Raw genomic sequence first — 22,966 nt, 5'->3', positions numbered from 1 at the left:
ATGATGTTTAGCATAGAGAGAGACTTGGAAGTTAACAAGTCTAACGTATAAGCAACCCAATGATCCTAAACATCCACTTTGCAAGTCCCTGTGACTCGTAAACTAACTGATCATGATCGATGACTGGTATTCCCTAGAAGTTTTTGTTAATCGGGACTATAACACACATGGATTTAAGTATTTTAGGTAACGATGATTGCGTTAGTTTTTATCTACAGACATACCATTGGGTAATATTTCTGACGTAATGGTTTGTGACCAGTGTTTGGGGCAGGATAATTGGGCAGGATAACCAGTGCTCTGGACAGGGCACAGCCCCCAGGAGCTTGGGCGCTAATATGTAAAAACTAGGTGTGACGTCACGGCTAGGACGGAAGTTGAAAATATGGCGTTTTGAAATGAGACGATGCTTTCACTGTTATGACGAGTTTTCACATTAGATATTAGGATTATAACTCTTTCTACTGGTCTGAAATTAGATGGAAACTTATGGCAATATCTAGCAGCTATTACTAATGGGTTCTCAAACGCTGGAGGTCGTACGACTTGGACTGTGGGCCTCCTTAACTGGAGGATGGTTCTACGATCCTCATCAGGGTCTATTCACAAATACTGTACATTTTTATCTATGGATGTTTCTGGTATTGCTACCATTCTCTCTTTATCTGGTAAGTAATATAGCTTGCCACTTTTTACTACAGATGAATATTTGTAGATGAAAGTATATTTTTTAATATTCTTAAGTTGTGTGCTTCTAGCTGTCAAGAACAATTTAAAACAGATGGTATGACAAACAAATTATGGCTATGCTCTAACAGGAAAACTGATCAGCTTCAAATTATTGGTTGCCGTTGTCCTTTCACCTATTTTAGTTCAATGCTTAAGGATGATTTCAATGTTCCTGTGACAGATCATCACTGTCTGGCTGTATTTTCTGCTCACCCTAACAATAGCACCTCTCATTACTATTACTTGGGTAGTGATTGTACAAAAACATGAAATTGTACTTTTCCAAACCCAGAACAATTTAAATTGCTATGTGGAATGTGTACTTTTTGCTACTTATACACTCTATTTAATAAATTGTATGCCATTTATTTGCCAAGGGTACACCATCCATCTCATCAACATGGATTTGGCTTTTGTATTCTATCATTATTGGCATCCTTTTTATCTTTATCAAATTGATAAATCATCGATTACATAACATGTTTGATGGTGAGGAAATACCACAAAGAAAGATAGAAGACAAACAAAGTGAAGAACAAACAGATGAAGTTGATCAGAATGAGCACACCTTTCCAAATCAAGATGGTGTGGAAACAATTGCACTTCAAGTTTTGGCTACAACATCTGAGACAGAGAATGCAAGAACTTCTGTCAGTGAGAATAATGAGGTACTTGGAACTAGTATAGAAACAACTGAAGTTTTGCAGGTATTTCAAAGTCTGATCTGGTGGGAATTCCACTGAATTCCATGATAAATCTGTTTATGCTAATTTTTTCATCTTTAGGAAGATAAACATGATGAAAATGTCATTGATCCAGACCAGGATACAAGTAAAAGTCTCATTATTGTAGTTTTTTTCCCCTGAAATTGCATCAAGTAGTTCTCTTTTATTTCTCTAACAGAATGTAATATATTGATATGCTACACTTCACTTCTATTCAGTCATTATGTTTTCACTTTGTAGGTAATGCTGATGCTTCAGTAATAACAGAGAGTATGGTAGGTTTTAGCTAGGTTGCTGTAAATTATCCCTACAGTAACTCACATCAGACCATCAATGTTGGTTGTCATATATTCAACACATTTTTAGCAATGGTAGTTGGGAAATGAAGATTTGACAAAGTATAGAATGCCTTTCACACCAATACTCTGCCATATTAGTGGATTTTTAAAAATTATTTCTCAAGCAGCATTTCCTCATTCTTTTGTAACTTGCATTTAGTTGGAAAAGTTGAAAGTTCACAATCCAGCAGAAATACCAACAAACAGTGAAGTATATATTGTCAATATCCTAATATTCTTAATACTTATATTACAAAAATATTAAGAAAATGAATAAATATCAATGAAGCTTGCATATTTCAAGAGAGGTCTTTGTGTTAAAGTTAATAACTTTTGCTGCCATACTGTAAGTTTAAACATTTTGAAGAAGTTATTTCTTTTGCAGGCTAAAAATATTAATTTACTGAATGACAATATGAATAGTGTCAAACCAGAAATGAACGTGATTCAAAGTGAGGTCAATAATGAGGAAAATATTGATAAAGTAATTACAGCAGAGCTTTCCACAACTGGTTAGTAAGAGAAGTAATAAATGCTTTTCAAAGTTAAACTGAATATTTTATCTATTTCTGATTTCATCACAAGCTGAAAAACTGATTATAATATTGTTGACTTTGCTGGTGTTACAGATGTTAATGAAGAATCATGTGATCTCAAAAAACTAGAACTTCTGTCTGCAACAAATGATGAATCGAAAAATAACGATGATGTATCACAATCACGTGAAAGCAGTGGTGATATAGTTGAACCTGTTATGGGTGCAGGCTGTGTGGAGCTTTATGCAGAAGTTGATACAGCTTCAAACCTTCGCCTGGAAGAATCAACAAATATTGCATCTAGCAATAGTTCAGGCCTTAAAGATATCACTCGTCCTGGCACCCCTATGCCAGGACGAATATCCCGAAAGAGTTCCTTACATGACCACCAATCAGATGACATTGATGAAATCCTGAAACATGCACTAGCCTCTGGGGAACATCATCTTAGTGATACAGAATTACCAGCTGAAGAGTCAAGTTCTCGTCGAAACCGTCGTTCTCTTCCTCGTCGAACTCCTGGTATTCGACGGCGTCGCCCTCTGGAAACAAATGATATGGAAAGTTTTAGTTTGTTGATAAGTGAACCTCCAAATGAGACAAGTGTTTCACAATGTCGTGAACATCATATGGCAGAATCACATGATGATACCACTGCTGGCGCAATTCACCATTACCAAGACGAACATGGTAATCACATGCAGTCACGTTCATCTAGTTTTAACAAAGCGATTCATGATTTTATTTTGATGTTTGTTTTATGCAGGCAACATTTGTCAATACATGTTTCAAAGTTCAGGACCAACATTGGATCCCTTTCTTGATTTTGGTCAACTTGAAAGGCCTCATGTGAGAATAATGAAAGACGATTGGTAAGTGTCGCAGTTGTAACAAAGCACTTCATCTTTTCTATTTTTCATTCCTATTTTCTATCGCCAATGCAGGGAAACAAGCAGTGGATCTTCAGCAAATCCAGAATTGTTTTCTGACTTGCACACGACGTTGGAGACATGCTCAGACGTTTCAAATCCTAGTAACAAGGTCAACACAGAAAGAAAATCTCGATCAAGGCGGAAAGCCACTAGTATATTCAAGTTTCAACTTATGCCTGGGAAATATATAAAGATTGCCTTCGATCGCTTGGCATTACTTGCTCTTTTTGATAGGTACAGTACGTTGGTCAAAAGTGTTCTGTCTTTAAATGATATTGTTATCAATGACATGATCGTCTTGTAATTCAGAAACAAATACGTTTATGAAACAATACTGGCGGTTGTTCTCGCTGTGTTATCGTCAGTCCTGGGATACCGGCTACTCTTGGAAGATTTCTACACCGATTTCTGGATTTTTGTTTTCTGTTTTGTGTTGGCTGGATGTCAGTTTTCATTATTAAAGGTCCGAGAGTTTATTGTAGTCTAGCTATTTTATATCCGTCCTTCTCAATGTCAACCTAAACCTCGCTCAAATAAAATATGCATTCCTGAAATGACGTTTTAAATTAATTTCGTTTTAGAGTGTTCAACCGGATGCCTCTTCGCCAACGCACGTAAGATCTTCATTACACTCACTCACTTTTACACTCATGTTTTTTCATTCAACAGCTCCTGATGGATTTTTTGGTTTTTAGGGCTTCAATCATGTGGTACTTTTCAGCAGGCCTGTGTACTTCTGTGTATTAGCAACTGGCGTGTTAATCCTTGATAAAATATCAGACTATGATTTCCAGTGTGTATCTGTCTATACAATACCACTGTGTAGTCCACGATCCGTGGCTTATGTCAAAGATATTATGCTAGGTAATGTTTTTCTTCAAATGATTTACAGAATTATTGCAGCGTATGATAGATTTCTTGCCTTGTTTGTTGAAAATTCTTTATCCAGGAACTTATCGCAATGTATTGCAATGCTAAAATACACAATTTTTCTCTCTTATAGGTTTCATACTTTCTTTTCCAATCATCTTCCTGTTTGGTTTGCTTCCTCAAATCAATACATTCTCTATGTTCATCTTAGAGCAACTAGAGGTTCATGTTTTCGGTGGAAATGGTATGTCATAACAAAAATGTGTAGATTTCAATAATCTACTGTTAGATAATATTTCATATTTTTAATTCTTTCTGCTTTTTATCTTACAGCTAGCACAAATCTCAAAGGAGCGATTTACGCGTTTTTTAGAAGTGTCTTTGCAGTAGGATTTCTTTTTGGTTTCTGCTATGGTGCGCTAGACGAAACTGCGGTATGATATTCTGACTATTACTAAGTTTTATTACACTAAAAAATGACAGCCATTAAAGTCAACTTTTTTTCAGGATGATGTTGCTGGGCAACATATCTTATTCAGTGTTTTCAGTGGATTGTTAGTGGCGTTATCCTACCATCTTAGTCGCTCTGTCAGCGATCCTATGCCTTTTTGGTGAGTCTAAAAAATAAATAAATATACGTTTTCTTCTTTGAATAGTAACCATTTGGGCCAAAGAATGGGGGTTAGTCTTCTCTTATTTTGCCTTAATTTTCTAATAATAAAACGTTTCTTTTAATAAAGCATACAAAATTTCGTTGTAGGAAATTGGTCAAATCTTTGATGGGACCAGAGAGAGAAAGTGATGGCAATCCCGAGGAAATCTACGATCCTTTGCCATTGAAACTTCAACAGACTTTTGTAAGTTGCAAGGATGAGGCTATGTGTATTTTATTCAACTCATGGCGCTCTGCAGAAAGCCTCTGGACTGTTCTCAACCCTGTGTTAATGTTACCTGCCTTTTTTTCAGATCACCCGAGCTCACAATGATGTTATTATATGTTCCATATCTGCCGTGTTTGTCTTTGGGGTTCACGTGAGCAAAATTTTCACAGAGTTAAACGTGTGTAGATATTTTGCCATTCCTAATCATTGCTATATTTGCAGTCGCTCACTGTTTCACTCATTTCATTTTGACAATTATTTTGTTTTTAGCCATACGTCAGTTACATGTTCTACTGCATTGCTGGCGTTCTTGGGTTCATTGTTCACTATCTTATACCACAACTAAGAAAATCTTTACCATGGCTCTACTGTGCTCGACCAATACTTAGAAGCCGCGAATATCATTTGTATGAAGTGAAAGGTAAATCTAGGGTTGAGGGTTTTTCAAAATTGGTTTCCTTTATTCATCATAAATACTAAATTGCGTGCTTTTTCCGAACAACACTTCCTTTTATTTTATATAGGAGCACCTAAACTTGTTTGGTTTGAGAAATTGTACGTCTGGCTTTGTTTTATCGAAAGAAACATTGTTTATCCGTGTTTATTTCTCAGCACATTGAGTAATTACGCTGGAGATATGAGGTTAAAGTTTGGCACAGTGTAAGTCGCTTTTTCAAACGTTCACAATCCTGTCCATTTTAGTAACAAAATTTATGAGTTACGATTCTCGTATTTCTTTAGAGGTGGTTCATTATTGATCAGTATAATTGGTCTGAAGATGATTCGGAGTTCGTTTTCAGATTGCTCAAAGCAATCAATTTCGTGATCTGGACAGTTTTATTTTTGAATATGATTACAAGAAACATTCCGAGGGATTCCCTGTCGATTATTTCATCATGTCCGTACTTCTGTCAAAGGTTTGTTATTTTATACATCTATAGTGTTTGTTAATATCAACGCGATTCTTCCACAGTCACACATTATACTCAGTAAGTCAAACTCAAAATGTCTAAGTAAAAAAAAAAAGAGAAATTAGTGAATAGAAAGGAGAAATTACCGCTGTACATTTGAATAAATATTCAGTGAGACAGTTTAGTTCCTATTTTAAAGCTTTCTCACATTGAATTTATTTGTCTAGGTTTACGAACTTATGTTGAAATTAAGATTTGTGTTCAGTTATATTGCTCCCTGGCAGATTCCGTGGGGTTCTGCTTTCCATGCTTTTGCTCAGCCTTTTAGCATTCCACGTATCCTTTAAATCACGTGCCTTAATAATAATACCCTATTATCGATCTTACAATCTATAAATTGTCAACATAAATCTTGGACTGAAGTAGTTGATGAAATAATATCACAATATACAAACAACAATAGGTTAGGAATATGTTCATCATTGTGAATATTTTTCCTTCACAACCCTTTATTAGATTCAACAATGATGTTTTTTCAGTCTGTTATATCTTCTTTGATATCGGCGCCGCTGAATCCCTTTTTAGGAAGTGCTATATTTCTATGCTCTTACGTCAGGCCTGTTAAGTTCTGGGAGAAGAATTACAAGTAAGATCTTCCAAGGAGTTTGCGTCATATAAAATGCTCTGTGTTGATGACCACTTCACATTGTTTTGTTTTATATGCTGAAAAAAGAATAAATGCGTAACTTCATAGTCCTATTTTTTTTGTAGTACCAATCGAGTAGACCACACGAATACTCGTTTATCTTCGCAACTCGATCGTAATCCGGGCGCCGATGACAACAATCTAAACTCGATCTTCTACGAGCATTTGACCCGCTCTCTACAACACAGTCTGTGTGGAGATTTACTGCTGGGTCGCTGGGGGCCTGTGTCCAGTGGCGATTGTTTTGTCCTCGCCTCAGACTATCTTAATGCCCTGGTTCATATAATTGAAGTTGGAAATGGCCTGGTTACATTTCAACTTCGAGGTCTAGAGTTTAGAGGTGAGATATTTAAAATGACTTGTTTTCATGGCATTGTAGTGAACAACACATGTTTGGAAGAAATTTATGCCCTTGTTAACTTTTTTTCACAGGAACCTATTGCCAACAAAGAGAGGTTGAGGCTATAACAGAAGATGTTGAAAGTGACAAAGGTACACAGGCACAGGATATGATCCGATAAAGGATGATATTAGCATCCAATTTCAATTATGTCAGCTACCTGTATTGTTTGTCTATCATGATAGAAACGTGCTCACAAACAGTTAATAACGTTAGTGCAGCTATATCTTTAAATTTTTTGAAAGGAAGGAAATCTTCAAATTTATTCGGGTAATGTATATAAGGTTATGTCAACGTAATTAGTCGTAATAATCTTATCATAAAACAGGTTGTTGCTGTTGTGAGCCTGGACACCTGCCTGGAGTATTGTCAGTCAATGCAGCATTTGGCCAACGTTGGTTAGCTTGGCAAGTAACGTCTGTTAAATACGTGATCGAAGGTTATAGCATCAGTGACAACAGCGCTACCTCTATGCTACAAGTTTTTGATCTACGAAAGATCTTGATTACATATTATGTTAAGGTAAGATTCGCCTACCTGATGGCTATAAAGAATTAGAGAGAAATCTCCCCTTGTCTAGTAACTATATCTTGCATATTTTTAGGCAATCATATTTTACGCAGTCCGTTCAAAAAAACTGGTTCAATGGCTTACAAGTGAAGACATCTTCGCTGGGCTGACTGAATACCAGAAGAAAAATTTCGTTGAAAAAGAATCGACATTCAATCAAAATATTGATGAGGATTATGACGTACTTGCGAAAGGAATATCCAGGAATAGTTTTTACAACACGTATTCTGATTGGATAATATTCTGCGTTGGACGAAGGGATGATGTACGTCTGCATGTAGAAGATAGTTTACGCACCACAATCTATCATTGTTCCTATCCTTTGATTTAAATCAACATCTAGATCTCTTATGGTATGCGTCATCTTTTTTTTACATAGGAAATTCCTTGCGATAAAAGTTCCAATTTGATGACGTTATGTTTCGCTTTGAGTTTGCTAGGACGGCGAGCTCTTGGGACTGCGGCTCATCAACAATTATCCAGGTAAATAAAACTGAAGTTTTCAGCTAACTAAAATATTTTTCAGTCCAAAATCGCGCAGTAAATTTCATATGTTTTACAATCGTTTTCATTTAGCTTAGAATTTCTGTACGGTCTCCACGCTCTGTTCAAGGGTGACTTTCGTATCGCTGCTCAGAAAGATGAGTGGGTACTTTGTGATATGGATCTGTTGAAGAAGGTCGTAGCACCTGGAGTGCGAATGTCCCTCAAGCTTCATCAAGATCACTTTACATCTCCAGATGAATACGATGAACCTTCCATACTTTACGCTGCAATTGCGTCACACGAGGAAAACCTCGTGATCGCCCACGAAGGGGATCCAGCATGGAGGCAGGCTGTTTTGGCAAACAAAAGTTCTCTTCTTGCCCTAAGGTATCAACTAAATATGGTATAAAACGTCTTTGCTGCTGTCTACTGTAATCTGTGCTACTGTAAGGTGCTTGATTGCTGGTACCCTCGTACAGATGGACTGGTCGCTATATCCATGAAAGGCGCCTAAAGTTGAATATTTCCTTTATAGACACGTGTCGGATGATGGCATTGATGATTATAAAATTATCATGTTAAACAAGAGGTTCTTGAGTTTTCGCGTCATTAAGGTAGGCTGTTGCCTCATAAATTTGTAATGGCTTAAAAATGAGTTACGTGATGTATTTAGATATCCAAGTTCTTCTAAAAAGTACTATTCAATATTTTTATTCAAGGTAAATCGTGAATGTGTGCGTGGCTTTTGGTCAAGTCAATTACAGGAACTGATATTTCTAAGAAATCGTAATCCTGAACGAGGCTCAATACAGAATGCCAAGCAGGTCCTACGTAATATAATCAATTCATCGTGCGACCAGCCAATTGGATACCCTATTTACGTCTCACCACTGACCACATCGTATGCAGACACTAACGCTCAACTCCACTCGTTTAGTTACGGTTCGATTCAGGTGACTCGATTCGCGGCTGGGCTAAGAAAGGCATGGCATCAGCTTCGACTGCGTTGTGGCACGCTTTGCCACGCAAGTTCAGAACCTGTTGAGGAAATTGTTCAAGGGAATGTAGTCTGTGTGTCCGGGAACTTAGGATCTACACGCGGGAGAATAGACTCTAGTTTAAGCTCCCCACGCCCAGGAGTACGGCATTTAAGTACATCGACGAACAGGTCTTTAAGCGGAAGTGCGCCACAAACGGGAAGTAAGCTTTCAAGCTCGTTATCAGTAAATGCGCCAACAACTACCCAACCATCTCCGACAGGTGGTTCCCAAGAGGTCAGTCAGCAGCGATCTCGCCATAAACGATAGTTAGTTTCCAAATTCCAAATAATGTAGATAGATAGGATTAAAAACATTGTAAAATACTACGAAATTATTTTGGCTGAATCTAAGATAACTGGGTTTTAACCGAATTGTATAAAATCCCATTATCCACGTGTCAAAAAGTGTTAAATAGAAATTTATAAGTTTCAATGAAAGTTTTGTCGAACAAGAATATTTGCGTGAATACGTTACATCTCGTACAAGATAAAGTATTGAGAGCACCAAAGGTACACTGAGGTACACTCGAAGTCTCCAACATGGCGGCGGAAGAAGTTAGAAAATTATTTGTTGCCCGATTGCCCTGGACAGCTTGTAGAGGTAACGTTTCATGTCGAAATGAACATTTGTAAATTGTTAAGCATTATACTAAAGTAGTGTTACGTCTGATTTCAGTCGCATTACGCGAATACTTTAGTCGGTTTGGTGCCGTTGAACGCTCGCAAGTGTTGTTTGTAAGTATTTCATTTTATTATTGTCCTCAAATTTTTAGTAGCTTCATCAAATGATATAGCTTGTGTTCCTATATTTAAATTTGGCAGGATCAGAATACTGGAAGATCAAAACGTTTTGGTTTTGTTGTCTTCAAAGATGAAGAAAGTATTGCGAAAACAATGAAAGCTTCTATACATGAAATTCACGATACTGAGGTCAGTGAGATTTTAAATTTTGATTTAGAATTTTTTTTTGAGTTGCTATACCAAACAACATTTGAAATCTTGGGTGTACAATTTGAGTGAATAAAAGAGAATGTTCAATTACAACCTTCTTTGATCTTTAAAGTATGAAGAACTTTCAACTTTTAATTAATTAGGTCATAGGCAGCCCAAAATTACGCAGTGTGTAAGCAAAACTATTGGAAAACATCTCCTATAAAATTTTGCATGATAAACACTGATGGCGCACATGCATTCAAAGGGGAATGAAGCAAGTTTTGTAGGCGATTTTATGTTTCCAATAGTTTTGCTTACACACCGACACCGCGTAGTTTTGAGCCGCCTATGATTAGGTATGAAGGCATTTTGTATTCCTTCATTATTACTTTTTGAGAGGACAGGTGACCAGCCGAAATATTTCTCTTGCCTGAAGATCCTTCCTTCATAACTATATGATACTACAATACTATACAACACTATACCCTACTATATCACATTATTATTTGCATTACCATATCATACACTATTGTATCACATTATACCCTACTATACCACATTATTATGCATTACCATATCATACACTATTATATCACATTATACCCTACTATACCACATTATACCCTACTATACCACATTACACTCTTGTGAATTACCATAACCTTTGCCTTCATAGCAGCATTTAATTTAGTCTCTATTGTTAGAGTTCACACTTGCTCGTTTAAGATCAATGCTTGCTTATGTCTTGTCAAAAAGTGTTAGGCAGCTCAGATTTTGAGGCTTATATAAGTTTTCCTACCTGGGTGATATGTTGGGCGTAAAATTTAAATTAATTTTATATCAATCATAAAATTATTTGTATATCATTGATATTATTCCTATTTCTTCATTATGCGTGACAACTGTGCTGTGAAACATATTTCTTTTCTTTAGATATTTGTTCAGCCACACAAACCTCCAAAAAGAAAGGATCATACAATCACAAACAGACCCATTGGACATGATGATTGATAGGGAACAAAAATAAAGTCAGTTATAAAATACTCAATTTTCATCTAAACAATTAGAATCAGGACCAAAGGATTAGAATCAAGCCTTGTGGTTGCCCTATCAGTTTAATGGACCTTTTACATAATAGACCAACTTACGATCGAGGTAACAAGAAGGTAATAGATCACCACAGGTAAAAAGAGCATACTGAAATGAGTATAATTGCCAAGTTTGGCCACAAATTGTTAAGTATTACGGAAAATATAGCCAGGCAAAGTAGCCAATTTTGTATACTTTTTTACTATGGCCGGAAGGGTTTAACTAATTTAGTTACACACTTCTGGCCGTAGTAAAAAAGTATACAAAATTGCCAAATACGCATTGCTATATTTTCTGTAGTTTACAATGTTTTGCCGCCAAACTTGGTAATTTTACTAAATTTAGTATGCACTTTTTGGAAAATTCCTTTTTGTTGCCGAAATCAAAAGTTGGTCTATTATGCCTTTTGCATTTTCCATCACATGTGTACATGTCAAAATACTTTATTTTCATTAATAACGAATGCTTTAGCGCATTTCGAAATTTTTGTTTATAAGTAAGGGAGTGGAAGTGGAAGGTATTGGAAGGTATTTGCTTACCCGTTTCTGTTCTCGTCTTTTTAAAAAATCCTTGCAAATACTTGCAGTAGAGCGGGGGGGATTGTCCTTGACAATATTCAATAACCTATATCGCGTGTCCTAATCGTCGGACACATTTTGGTGTTGAATGAAAAAGCGATGAAATCGTTGTGCTCACATGATGATGGATTATGTCTAAGAAACTAAAACGTGGCGCATTGTTTAAGGATATCATACAGATCGTGACGGCGTAGGGACTGCTTGACGGGAGACAAGTTTTGTGATTTAATTCTGTTTCATCATGACAAACTCGAGCGATGTGTTAGACCATGAATCAAGCGCTGATAGAATTGTCGTCGGGCTTCTCTGTGTCATTGGAATATTTCTAAACACAGCAACATTAATAGTTATGGTAAAAAATTTTACAAGAATATTCGGCAGGGCGGAATCTTGCTTCGTGACGAATCTTTGTGTTGCTGATTTAGCGACATGTGTCAGTGGATTGCTTTGGACGATCTTTCCAATTTCAAAGTATCCTAGTTCCCTAGTTATTGTATTACATTGCTTACAATGGGCTACAGTATCTGCATCTTTTCTCACGCTATCGTGTATGGCTATAGAAAGGTTGTTGGTTGTTGTGAATCCTATTAAAGCGCGGCGTATGCTAAAGAGGCCGTTCGTGTCGGTTTGCTGCGCAGTTGTATGGGTTATCTCAATTGTACCAGCGTCAATGATTGCGGTGAATGCACAGATAGCGCAATGCATCATGGTAGTAATGTTCGAATCATGTTTGATCATAACCATAGGATGTTATATTCGGGTTTACTTCATCGTTAAAAAACTCAACCGTGAGGGTTTCCACACTACCGCGCGTTATAATGTAAAGGATTCGAAGCTAAAAGTCGAAGAAAGTGAACCGGCGCTTCATCACCGAGTAGCTGTACGCCAAGAATCACGCATTACAAATTTGGTTTTTCTGCTGGTCGTTATTTTGGCTGTCACGGTTCTACCTTATATGGTACTGTTACAAGTTGTGATCGCTCATAGCTTATCTTGCCATTTGAGTAAATGCCCTTGGAGTTCGAGCATGGAAATTGCCCTTGATATTCTGTTCCCGATCGAGATGTTGAATTTCGTCATAAATCCCGTCATCTATGCCTGGCGTTTGGCCAAATTTCGACAAGCATCGAAAAGGTCATTCAAACAGTTTATTTGTTGCAAAAAGCTGAGTGTGGATTCCGACGGTATGAGAAGAGATGACTGTTCTTACTCTAATTCATCTGACTCAATGGCCAATAGCCCAGCGACTATTTTTACAGGCGGAAACCCGAGAAGTGAGATGCTCAATAATAACAGACACTCGTGAATTCTCCTATTTGTTACAGGAAGAGAAAAAAATGACCAAGTCTGCCCAAATATTTTACGACTAATTTAATTTAGCATAAAATGTAGATTTGACCATGGACAATGAAGAAGGTCTTCTGGATTGTCTATGATTTGACTTACTAGTAAATTATGATGTCCTGTCCTGTTACTCAATTACATAATTTGTCAATTGCCTAAACACTTTTCTCCTCTCGTGCGTATCCCAACGAATAGGTATTTGGAAAAAATAAGAACAAACTGACAATAGCATTTTTTATAACACAAGTACCATGTTTCAGTGATGTTCCTTGCAAATATCTTACAAGGGCAGCATTCACTTGCATATTTTTTTTCCACTCTTGGTTTTCCACTCTCACAATTCCACTCTTGGTTTCTGTTTCAAAAGAAGTCCTGACAATTCAAGAAGCTTCGCACATTCTTTTTACTATTTCCAACGGATTCATTCCTTTTAAGACGTCACTGAACTCGTTCTCATTTTCTTGGTCCAGATTCGGTTCCTCTCCTAATATAAATGATGAAATTATCGGACGACGACACATTGGGCACTTGTTCATTTTATTAAAACAGAGAGAACATAAACATGCATGGCCACATGGTATGAAAGCCCGCGATATGGGCAACATCTGACAAACAATGCATAAACTGTTGTTCTGTGTACTTTGCTCATGATTGCTTGAACCTTCCAGAAATAATTTCTGCAAAAAAAAAACAATGCAAGAGAAATGATGTATCATACATTTTAGGTTAACTTTCAGAACGATCCTTATCAACTACTCATTATTCATTGTCTGACTAATAGACTCACTAAGTAATCGCCACAACATTCTCTTTGATATATGATACCTGTAATTTGAATATCTTGCCATTGTAAGTTTGAATGTACTGTTGAATGATAGATGTTTTAAAGTTTCCATTTTGTCTTTCCAATTGAATACCAGCCAGCATAGCTGTCTACAGGGATGAAATTATTGTGATTATTGCCCAATACTATGAAATTTTTATTTGCACCATGAATATGTGAGATCACTTAGTCAAATCACATACAATGCAAGATTCTGATTCTATCATTGCCTTGTGTTCATCAGTCAACTCCATGGCAACTACCAGATCATACACTTGTATCTCATTGTTTGTCAGGTCAGGCTCAATTGAGTCTAGATCTGTGACATTGTAAGATACTTTTTTCCCAGAACATATGTCAGTACTAATGTATTTCATCAAGGAAAATGACGAATGAATCTCCATAAATTCATTTTCATGCTAACTTTGATGTGAACTAAGTGTTAAAAGATACAAATCTTTGCCAATCACTGCTTTGCAATTTTTCTCCAGTTTCAACTTCCAATTGGTAAATTTATCAGTTTCTTCACTTTTTCCATCACTAGAATCCCTATAATTCAGTGGGAAAATATTCACTAATAGGTTAGTTATATGCAAACCTTTATTTTACATTAAACCAACCTTACTGAGTGAGGTGGATTTTAAAGAAATTGTTAGTGAAGTGAATAATTTGAATGAGCTAGATTTTTAAAAACACAGATGCTGAATAACTTTTCTTTCCATTATCATGCATCTTTTAACTATACCTTCAAAAAATCTGGAAATGAACAATGTCATCATAAATACCTAAAACAAACTATTTGGTCCAAACATTGCTTTTCTACCTTCCAGAAGCACCAGACATAGCATGGATGTGTGCAGCTAAGCAACATATCAACACAACCTTATAAAAGTTGAAGAGAACATTTATCGTAATTATTAGCCAGAAGTTTAACACATTCGCGGATCTAGGGGTGTGCAGAATAAATTACTACAGCTTATAATCGAAATCGCATTGGCAGATTTTAATGTAAAAATATTCTTTTCAAATCTATAACCAATAGCGTTGTTATTAAGCTGTCTTGAATTTAAAACTGTGTAATTTATTCTGCATGCACACCCCTAGATCCGCCACTGGTTTAACAGTAACATTAATTTGTGTGGAGAGGTCTTGTTTTTGGTAAGTTTGGTAAGGGCAGTTTAAGGTCTTCCAATTACTGCAATGCCATGCATCAATGCTTTCCCTTAGCTTTCAAGCATGCAATGCATGATGGTAGTTGAAAATACAAAATTGCTTCAAAGCAGGCGATATCACAACTCAAATTGACCTTGATAATTAACTACCGTCACGCATTGCGAGCTTGAAAGCTAAAAGGGGAAAGGTCTATTATGCAATTTGCCAATTGTCATTACAGTGAAGATTTTGAGTGAAAAGCAGAAGCAAAAAGTCAGAGATTGGTAAAAGATCTGCCTGATTTATAAGCCATTTTGTAGTTGATCACTTTTTTGATACACATTTGTTTGTAGAGGTAACTTTTTTTAGAGAAGTCCCTAGAAGTATATTTTAAAAAATATATAAATTTTACCTATTAAGGGGAGTGAAGATGCAGTTATTTTAAATGGATTACAAACTTCGACCATTGGTTGTGGTTTCGGCCTTTTATGTGTTACAGCCGTTTGGGTTTCTATAATTCCAAGTCGTCTTATAAACCAAAAGAGAAATGTAAAACCGATAGAAACCAGTAAGGCAGCACATATTGTTAAACAATCCGCCATCTTGAAATTTTCGTTTTCGTGGCGCTCGCGCGCGTCTGAATTTTCTGCGCGAACACACGCAAGCATTGTGGCGATTACGCAATCCTGGTGTGTGCAGGAACTTTTTCATGGGGGTACAAAGCTCCTGCACACACCAGGATTGCGTAGAATCATAGTCACTCTAGGGGTCCCCCTAGAGTGACTATGGTAGAATTAGAGTTCACTGAGAATGACGCGTGCGCTTCTGAAAAATTTCAGACGCGAAAACATTAGCAAAATCCAAAGAGTGAGACTTCTGGTATAATGTCTATTCTGTGTATTAAACCAATCTCTCAGCACTATGTCTTAATCTCTATGTCTCAACCATCAGTGGTCTCAACCAACGTAAAATCCAGCTGTCCAGTGTATATCGAGGTCATTGGGCTTCACTGACCTATAAATGAGGGGTGGCCAGTGGTGAGAGGCAGTCATGGGGAAAGGGAGGCTATTTCAGATCCGCCTGAGCACCAATTATTGCAAGGTTTATCAAGGTTTTGCTTAAATTTGTTCTGTTTTAGGTTGCATGCAAACACTACCAAACAGTGAAATAAAGATATGAAACATTATCCCACTCAAAAATAGGTTATAGTCCAGATGAAGAATCGAATTCACTGGTCCATAATAAATACAGGTCAGTGGTCTATTGCATTGTCGGCAATGTGGTGTGACCAAATTAGCCAATCACCTGCAAGTTTTTTGGCAGATTGAGTGATTGACAGTCAGTTTTCAAGACCGTGTGGACGATCCGGTGGCCAGGAAATTCGCTCTTCGTTGCAAAAGAAACAGGTGTGTGTATATCTCTGAATACTCTGCATAAAAAGAACGCAGATATTATTCAACAATGTTTCAAAAATTTAAATAGTTATTAAACACTTTTTTGTCTTTTACTGTTTCATTTTAGGCCGAAATCCGTGACGAAAGCTAGATTCAATGGTCGTGAATTGTACAGTATGTGTTAAATAGTCTCTTATCTGTTAGTTATTGAAGTAAAACGTTTATCAGCCAAGCTAGAATGGTTCTGTCTTCAGTATTCGTATCAATAAGTGTCAATTAGTGCAGAAAATTAAGTCCAATTTTCAGCGTGTTTAAGCCGCTGCTAGGCGCTGCCGCGTTTAGAGCATATTGCTTTGATTTTTTAGGTTTCCTTTGTTGTAAGCAAAGCTAGAATAGCTTCAGCATAGTATTCGTAACGATTTCTACTAATTTGAAGAATTAGGTTCAAATTTTCAGCGTTTCTAGCGAGTTTCCGTGCGGTTTGCAACGCCGGTGTTTTCAACTTTGTAGTCGCCGCCGCCGTTCAACTTTTAGATCATATTGTTTAGTTTTTAAAGCTTTCATATATTGTAAGCAAAGATAAAGTAGTTCTGTCTGAGGATTCGTATAAATTTGCAGAAGAATTACGTCCAAATTTTCAGCGTTTCTAGCGAGTTTCCATGCATGCATGTGCGTGTTTGCAACGCCGGTGTCTTTTTTAACTGTTGTAGTTGCCGCCGTTTAACTTTTAGTTTTAGAGCATATTGTTTAGTTTTTCAAGCTTTCTTAAAGTGTAAGCAAAGATAAAGTAGTTCTGCCTGAGTATTCGTACCAATTTGCAGAAGAATTAGGTCCAAATTTTCAGCGTTTCTAGCGAATTTATACTTGTGCGTGTTTTTGCGACGCCGGTGCTGGTGTTCTTTTTTAAACTGTTGTAGACTTAGAGCATATTGTTTAGTTTTTCAAGCTTTCTTATATTGTAAGCAAAGATAAAGTTGTTCTGTCTGAGTATTCGTATAAATTCGTAGAAGAATTAGGTCGACATTTTCAGCGTTTTTAGCGAGTTGGCCATGCGTGTTTGCAACGCCGGTGTTTTTCAACTTTGTGGTCGCTGCCGTTCAACTTTTAGGACATTTTGTTTAGTTTTTAAAGCTTTCTTATATTGTAAGCAAAGATAAATTAGTTCTGTCTGAGTATTCGTATAAATTTGCAGAAGAATTATAGGTCCAAATTTTCAGCGTTTCTAGCGAGTTTCCGTGCGTGTTTGCAACGCTGGTGTTTTTCAACTTTGTAGTCGCTGCCGTTCAACTTTTAGATCATATTGTTTAGTTTTTAAAGCTTTCATATATTGTAAGCAAAGATAAAGTAGTTCTGTCTGAGAATTCGTATAAATTTGCAGAAAAATTACGTCCAAATTTTCAGTGTTTCTAGCGAGTTTTCAATTTTTGGATTGCATGCAGCTCAGATCCCAACCCTTGGTTATATCTTGCATGTTTTGTCAGGAGTAATGAGTAAGTATAAGTGATCAGGGGCCCGGGTCATTTATACTTTCTGTATGCTCGACTGACCTAGTCAGGCATAGGCAAAATATTGCTCTTGGAGCACACAAAAAAAGAGATGCATGTTGAGATATGGTCTTAAAAAGGGGTTATAATGGTCGAGTGTTAAATGTCTGTCCCATTTTTGAATGAATGCATGTGTTAAATCTTGCTAAATTTGCATGTAATTTCGAAAATGCATGAAAATTTTGTATTTGCATGTACAATGAGCATCCTGGTGAAGATGATGTTGGTGGAGCTCATGCAGGTAACATACCATAGGTGAGCTTGTTTCATATCATTTCAGATGTTAAGAAATGAATCATTTCAGATGATGATGGACCAGCCGACGATGACAGATGATGATGGACCACCCGATGACGATGACCAGCAGACGATGACAGATGACCAGCAGATGATGATGGACTGCCCAAAGACAGAAGATTATGGACTGAAGACTAGCTTGATGGGTGGTATTCAGTTTTCTTGCATTCTATCCTATGCATGCTTGTTTTCCTGGTGGTCTGCACTGAATGTGTAATACATTAAGTGAAATTCCTATTTCCCATTTTGACATTGATGATAAATAAAAATTCCGGATTGCATGCAGAACAATTAAATTAATGTATACAGCATGTTTGATTCTTTGAAAATGCATGTTCCTGTTTTATCACTTAATGTGTAATGCAATTGGTGAAATTAATGCATGACATTACTGAAGTATCCAACGGTGCGGATAAAAATGATGAAGCATGAACTCAACTTGAAGAATGGAATTCTTACAAAGGTAACTGTGAACAAGAACCAGGTATGCATATGATTGTATTTGTTTGTTGGCACATAAGGCATTGGCATAAAAAATTTGCAACAAAATATTACAGTAATGCGCCACAAGATTGATTTCTGTAAGTGCATGTGCGAATGAAAATAGCCAAAATAATAGCATGAATTATAGGTGGTTGATGTATTTTAACAGGTATGAGATCCAAAATTAGCTGTGAAATATTCCAGTTATGCATGCCACAATTTAACATAAAGTACATTGTTCTAATTAGGGAAATTGACTTTCCAAGTGCATGTGACAGTAAAAATAATTCCCAGAATAATAGCATGATTATAGACGACCGTATTTAATTCTTACATGTATAAGATGAAAAATTAGGTGTAAAAATATTTTGTTTATGCATGAGAACAAATGCTGCACCCGATCAAGACGTCCTTGTATCTCAAGAACAAATCTTTTCAGTCAACTAATCCTTGATGGGAATGTTTTGGAGATCTTAATGCGATACAGAGAAGATGTTTTGGTGTTGAACAATGTCAGGAACAATGAAAACTTTCGCCATGCTGCATATAGACAGTATGTTCTATGGCAACATGGTAGATTAGGAAGAGGAAATAGGAGAGTAGTACCAAGCTGTTGTGTGGTTGCTATTCGTAACCGTTATCCTTCACCTAATGGACAGTACAGGGGATATTTGCCTGCACGTGTTTAGATAATTTAGCACTTAAAGTATAAATGGTGCCCCCAAAAAGTAGACCAAAATAAACCACAATCTGATGTGATCCTCTTTATAAAAACCTTCTCAATCAGTTCAGGAATGTAACTAAATTCTTTTGGTACAAGAACACGAACACGGCACCACTGTTGTGTACGCTTACTGAACTTCCGACCGTACCTAATAAAAAAAACAACTTTACAATTCCATACAATATGAGTACCATTACACTATAAGAATGCACAGGACCTGAAAAGTTGTTCACACTTAGGATGGGAACACTAAGGCAAAAATTTCAATACCAGTACCTTTCTTTCCCATCAGCTGTAGTTGCTGGTGCCGGCCTCTGTGGTGGTTAAAGTCCAAGGCAGCAAGCTGGTTTCTAGCTTGGTATACTGAGTATCTGAAGATACAACAAACATCAACATTCTTTTATTAACAATGCTTCCTTGCATGGAAATCAACCATGATAGGAGTTTCATTAGCTGTTACCTTTGTAATAATATGTCATATACTTACGGATAGGCATGGCGCTTTGGAGCATACATCAAAATTACATTATGAAAGGACTCTAAAAATCCTGTGTGCCTAAAAAATATTTCAAACTTTGAGATGATATAACTTATCTGAAATTTTCAAATATCCAATCTCATTTGTTACCTGAAGTTAACATAATACACCAAAGTGTTTAAAAAGCGAGTGTCCAGAATGATCTTTGCCCGTGCTTTTGGCAGAGCTCTTTCTTAAGCCATGGCTTCTTTCTCTCACTTTCATTAAGAGGATCATGTTCACATTTTCCACCATTTACACCTTCCTCCAACACCCACTCATGCTCATCAACAACATGGTGTAAAATACCAATCCACTTATCCTATTAAAAAAATATAAAAAATACAACATAAAGTGACTACATATTAACACATGTATGTACAGTTTGCACAAACTAGATAAGTATTGCTGCAAAAACCAGTAGTACTTCAATGTGAATCTTACTTTGAGATTTTTTGAGTCATTAGCACATGTTTTTGAACAATACCAAAAATGGTTCCTTATTGATGGTGCCCACAAGGTCAAATCTGCATTGTCTTTAGATTTAGCAGCCTAAAGAATAAAATCAATTCTAAATAAAGAAAGTTTTTTAACTAATTGCTGGTTGATATCTTCAACACTTACAGTAGTGATTTTCCTTGCAATGTTCTTTGCTCCATGCCACACATCATTCTGATGTGTGACCTCCTTATATTTCTCTTCCCTTTCTAAAAAATGCAATAATGCTTAATTAATAAACAAATGCATGTTGTAAATATTCCCTCACTGTCTTTTAAAGGGTAAACACAATTAATTATATAACATTGTAATCAATCTGCAAATGAAGTTGTTAAATTATTGAAAGTCTGACAATATTGATTATAACAGGTTGAACTATTAGAGTTTCAGGAATTGCCATATTGTTATAATGTAGACTTACTCATCAATGCAGCAATTTCAATATGACCATCAGTTACCACCTCCTTCATAACTATTGGTGGTGCAAGCAGTGTGTCCATCTTTTTTTCAAACCCAATCCTCTCCATATTATTGCTCTTACCAGCAGCTTCTCTCACATCAACCACATTCATTTGCAGTATGGCACGATCATTGGTATCAGCCAAGCTGTAAGTACAATATTGTGCACTATGGCCAGGCGAGTCATTCCTTCCATCACCACTCAATATAACCTGGTCCTCTTTGTTCTCTCTTTCTTTCCAACATTTCTGTTTGTGTTCTTTCCAGTAGTCATTAATGGCAGGGATGATGTACAACTTCTGATACTGATTGAATAATATTGATGAGAAATACTGAGAATATACAACACAAAGCAGAAGCAAGCACAAGGTTGCCTGCTCTAATCTTGTTGCAAGAGGGTTGAGCTGCCCATCTGCCTCCAACATGACCAGACCTACACCCCAGGATACGACCAGGCATGTTCCAACATATGTTTTCTTATAGCTCAACACACGGCCACATCCTTGTCGTTTACAAACACTCCCATGTAATGATGTTATCAAAGCTATAAGAGTGTCTGTAAACACAATACACTTTTCCTTCTTGATTGCATCTTCAGGACTGACTTCTTCCACAGTAGAGATGTATTCTGGTTGAGTCGTCTTATGTTGCTGCTGTTGTTGTTGTTGGGTTCCAACATCTTCTGTGGGCTCATCTCCATCATGTCCACGGATTGTCACATTGAGCAAGTCATCCAGTAATGGCACGTCAAAACCCGGGGGACATACACTACAGTAAAATGGCAGTAAGAGATATTATTGGACGAAATATTTTATGCCATATTCAGTGATATTAATGTGTATATTTATGTTTTAAATCAATAAGCATTACAGTAGGAATGTCACAAAGATTATTATTGAGGTTTTGCATCATCACTTACTCAAGAGAATAGTCCGACAAAACCTGGTCTGCCTGGATAGTGTGTTCACCAAAATTGCATTATCATCATCACTTTTATCATCAGAACTATCATCTTTGGCTGTCAATGTTCGACTGTCAGAAATCACACTCTGACCCGACCTGAGATATAAACACATATTGCGTATTTAAAAAGTAATACTCTCTGCGCGAAACTTTGCATGTATGGGTTTCAAATTATAAACTCAGTAATCACAATAAGTTTCAAATTACCTGATAGAATATGATGTTCTAACATCCGACAAAGCAGACAATCGACGCGGATTGAGTGCGCTTGGCGTTGAGGTTTTAACTATAAAATTTCATACAAATGTTTTATGCGAATATTTTAAAAAATAATAAATGTTTACGTTTTGGAGCAGCACTTTAAAACATATGTTCTTACTGGGAGAAGAAAATATTTGGAAGGTGTACCTGGCGGCATATCCGTTGATTCCATTACCGTTTCGGTTTGCGTCTCTGCATTGCTAAAGTGAGTTCAACACATACATAAAAAGCAAATCAAGTAAACAAATAACACACAAAAAAGATCAGAGGTTTTATCATTTTATACTTACCAAACTATACGATTCATCGCAAGATAGCTGTCAAGAAGCATATCCGCCACATCCTTGTCTGTTCTCAATTTATGCTGCTCCTTAAACGCTCTCCATCGAGGGAAAGAACCCAACAAATACTTTAGGGCATCTCTACTAGCATATTCTTTTCTACTCGACGACATGACTCAGTGCTCTTGAAAGATTGAGAATTTCTTTCTTAAATTGTCGGCTGGTCATGGTTTTTAGACTGAACAATCCGGGGGATTATCAACTTCGGGTGGAGTCCCCAGGCTGGCGCACGCGCAGAAGCCGTGTCTTTAAAACAGGCAAAAAAAATAAGAAATTTCAACCGCTCTTCACCGCAATTTCGGGTAGTTACTTTATGTGACCCCTATTATAATGTATCACATATTATAGTGTATCACATACCTTAGTCCTCCTCAGTCTCCCTCAGCCATCCTTAGCCCTCCTTAGACATCCTTAGCCCTCCTTTGGCCTCCTTACACCACCTT

General features: G+C 36.8%; 4 protein-coding genes and 2 long non-coding RNA genes across 7 annotated transcripts; 3 read left to right on the top strand and 3 right to left on the bottom strand.

Moving 5' to 3' along the window:
• Positions 1-389: 389 nt before the first annotated feature.
• LOC114532450 (pecanex-like protein 1) lies at positions 390-9,570 on the top strand. Its single transcript, XM_028553956.1, is given in 31 exon segments — positions 390-668; positions 1,107-1,397; positions 1,515-1,560; positions 1,695-1,729; positions 1,953-2,003; positions 2,178-2,304; positions 2,422-3,018; positions 3,095-3,200; positions 3,273-3,494; positions 3,570-3,723; positions 3,842-3,874; positions 3,956-4,124; positions 4,264-4,374; positions 4,464-4,564; positions 4,638-4,741; positions 4,891-4,987; positions 5,097-5,189; positions 5,282-5,432; positions 5,536-5,671; positions 5,753-5,830; positions 5,832-5,928; positions 6,150-6,258; positions 6,439-6,568; positions 6,694-6,968; positions 7,061-7,120; positions 7,357-7,550; positions 7,633-7,863; positions 7,978-8,081; positions 8,175-8,471; positions 8,620-8,698; positions 8,804-9,570. Coding segments are annotated over 31 exon segments (5,019 nt in total). The 5' UTR covers positions 390-515; the 3' UTR covers positions 9,392-9,570.
• Positions 9,571-9,648: 78 nt separating this feature from the next.
• LOC114532494 (SRA stem-loop-interacting RNA-binding protein, mitochondrial-like) lies at positions 9,649-11,067 on the top strand. Its single transcript, XM_028554007.1, has 4 exons — positions 9,649-9,724; positions 9,800-9,858; positions 9,946-10,053; positions 10,990-11,067. The coding sequence occupies exons 1-4, from the start codon at positions 9,664-9,666 to the stop codon at positions 11,065-11,067; spliced, it is 306 nt and encodes a 101-aa protein (XP_028409808.1). The 5' UTR covers positions 9,649-9,663.
• Positions 11,068-11,345: 278 nt separating this feature from the next.
• LOC114532509 (adenosine receptor A1-like) lies at positions 11,346-13,082 on the top strand. The gene has a single exon (XM_028554025.1). It carries the CDS (start codon positions 11,965-11,967, stop codon positions 13,027-13,029), a length of 1,065 nt encoding a protein of 354 aa, XP_028409826.1. The 5' UTR covers positions 11,346-11,964; the 3' UTR covers positions 13,030-13,082.
• Positions 13,083-13,428: 346 nt separating this feature from the next.
• On the bottom strand, positions 13,429-15,660 carry LOC114532510 (cell growth regulator with RING finger domain protein 1-like). 2 transcript variants are annotated; one of them, XM_028554027.1, is made up of 7 exons: positions 15,455-15,660; positions 14,676-14,772; positions 14,344-14,439; positions 14,094-14,253; positions 13,893-14,000; positions 13,708-13,744; positions 13,429-13,551 (listed from the first exon to the last, which is right to left on the bottom strand). In XM_028554027.1, the coding sequence occupies exons 1-7, from the start codon at positions 15,642-15,644 to the stop codon at positions 13,448-13,450; spliced, it is 792 nt and encodes a 263-aa protein (XP_028409828.1). In that variant the 5' UTR covers positions 15,645-15,660; the 3' UTR covers positions 13,429-13,447. The 2 variants fall into 2 exon arrangements, with proteins under 2 accessions (XP_028409828.1, XP_028409827.1); XM_028554026.1 differs by having other exon boundaries at positions 13,429-13,744.
• A 4,131-nt stretch (positions 15,661-19,791) lies between these two features.
• LOC114532478 lies at positions 19,792-20,179 on the bottom strand. The gene is made up of 3 exons (XR_003687958.1): positions 20,113-20,179; positions 19,972-20,040; positions 19,792-19,855 (listed from the first exon to the last, which is right to left on the bottom strand). It is a non-coding gene; the product is annotated as an uncharacterized LOC114532478 (long non-coding RNA).
• Positions 20,180-22,183: 2,004 nt separating this feature from the next.
• Positions 22,184-22,586, bottom strand: LOC114532477. The gene is made up of 3 exons (XR_003687957.1): positions 22,473-22,586; positions 22,330-22,382; positions 22,184-22,207 (listed from the first exon to the last, which is right to left on the bottom strand). It is a non-coding gene; the product is annotated as an uncharacterized LOC114532477 (long non-coding RNA).
• Between the last annotated feature and the right edge of the window lie 380 nt (positions 22,587-22,966).

This window comes from Dendronephthya gigantea, unplaced genomic scaffold (assembly GCF_004324835.1).
Source record: "Dendronephthya gigantea isolate DGI-Jeju-01 unplaced genomic scaffold, DenGig_1.0 000079F, whole genome shotgun sequence".
Taxonomy (NCBI): domain Eukaryota; kingdom Metazoa; phylum Cnidaria; class Anthozoa; order Malacalcyonacea; family Nephtheidae; genus Dendronephthya; species Dendronephthya gigantea.
This window is presented reverse-complemented; position numbering and strand designations above follow the sequence as displayed.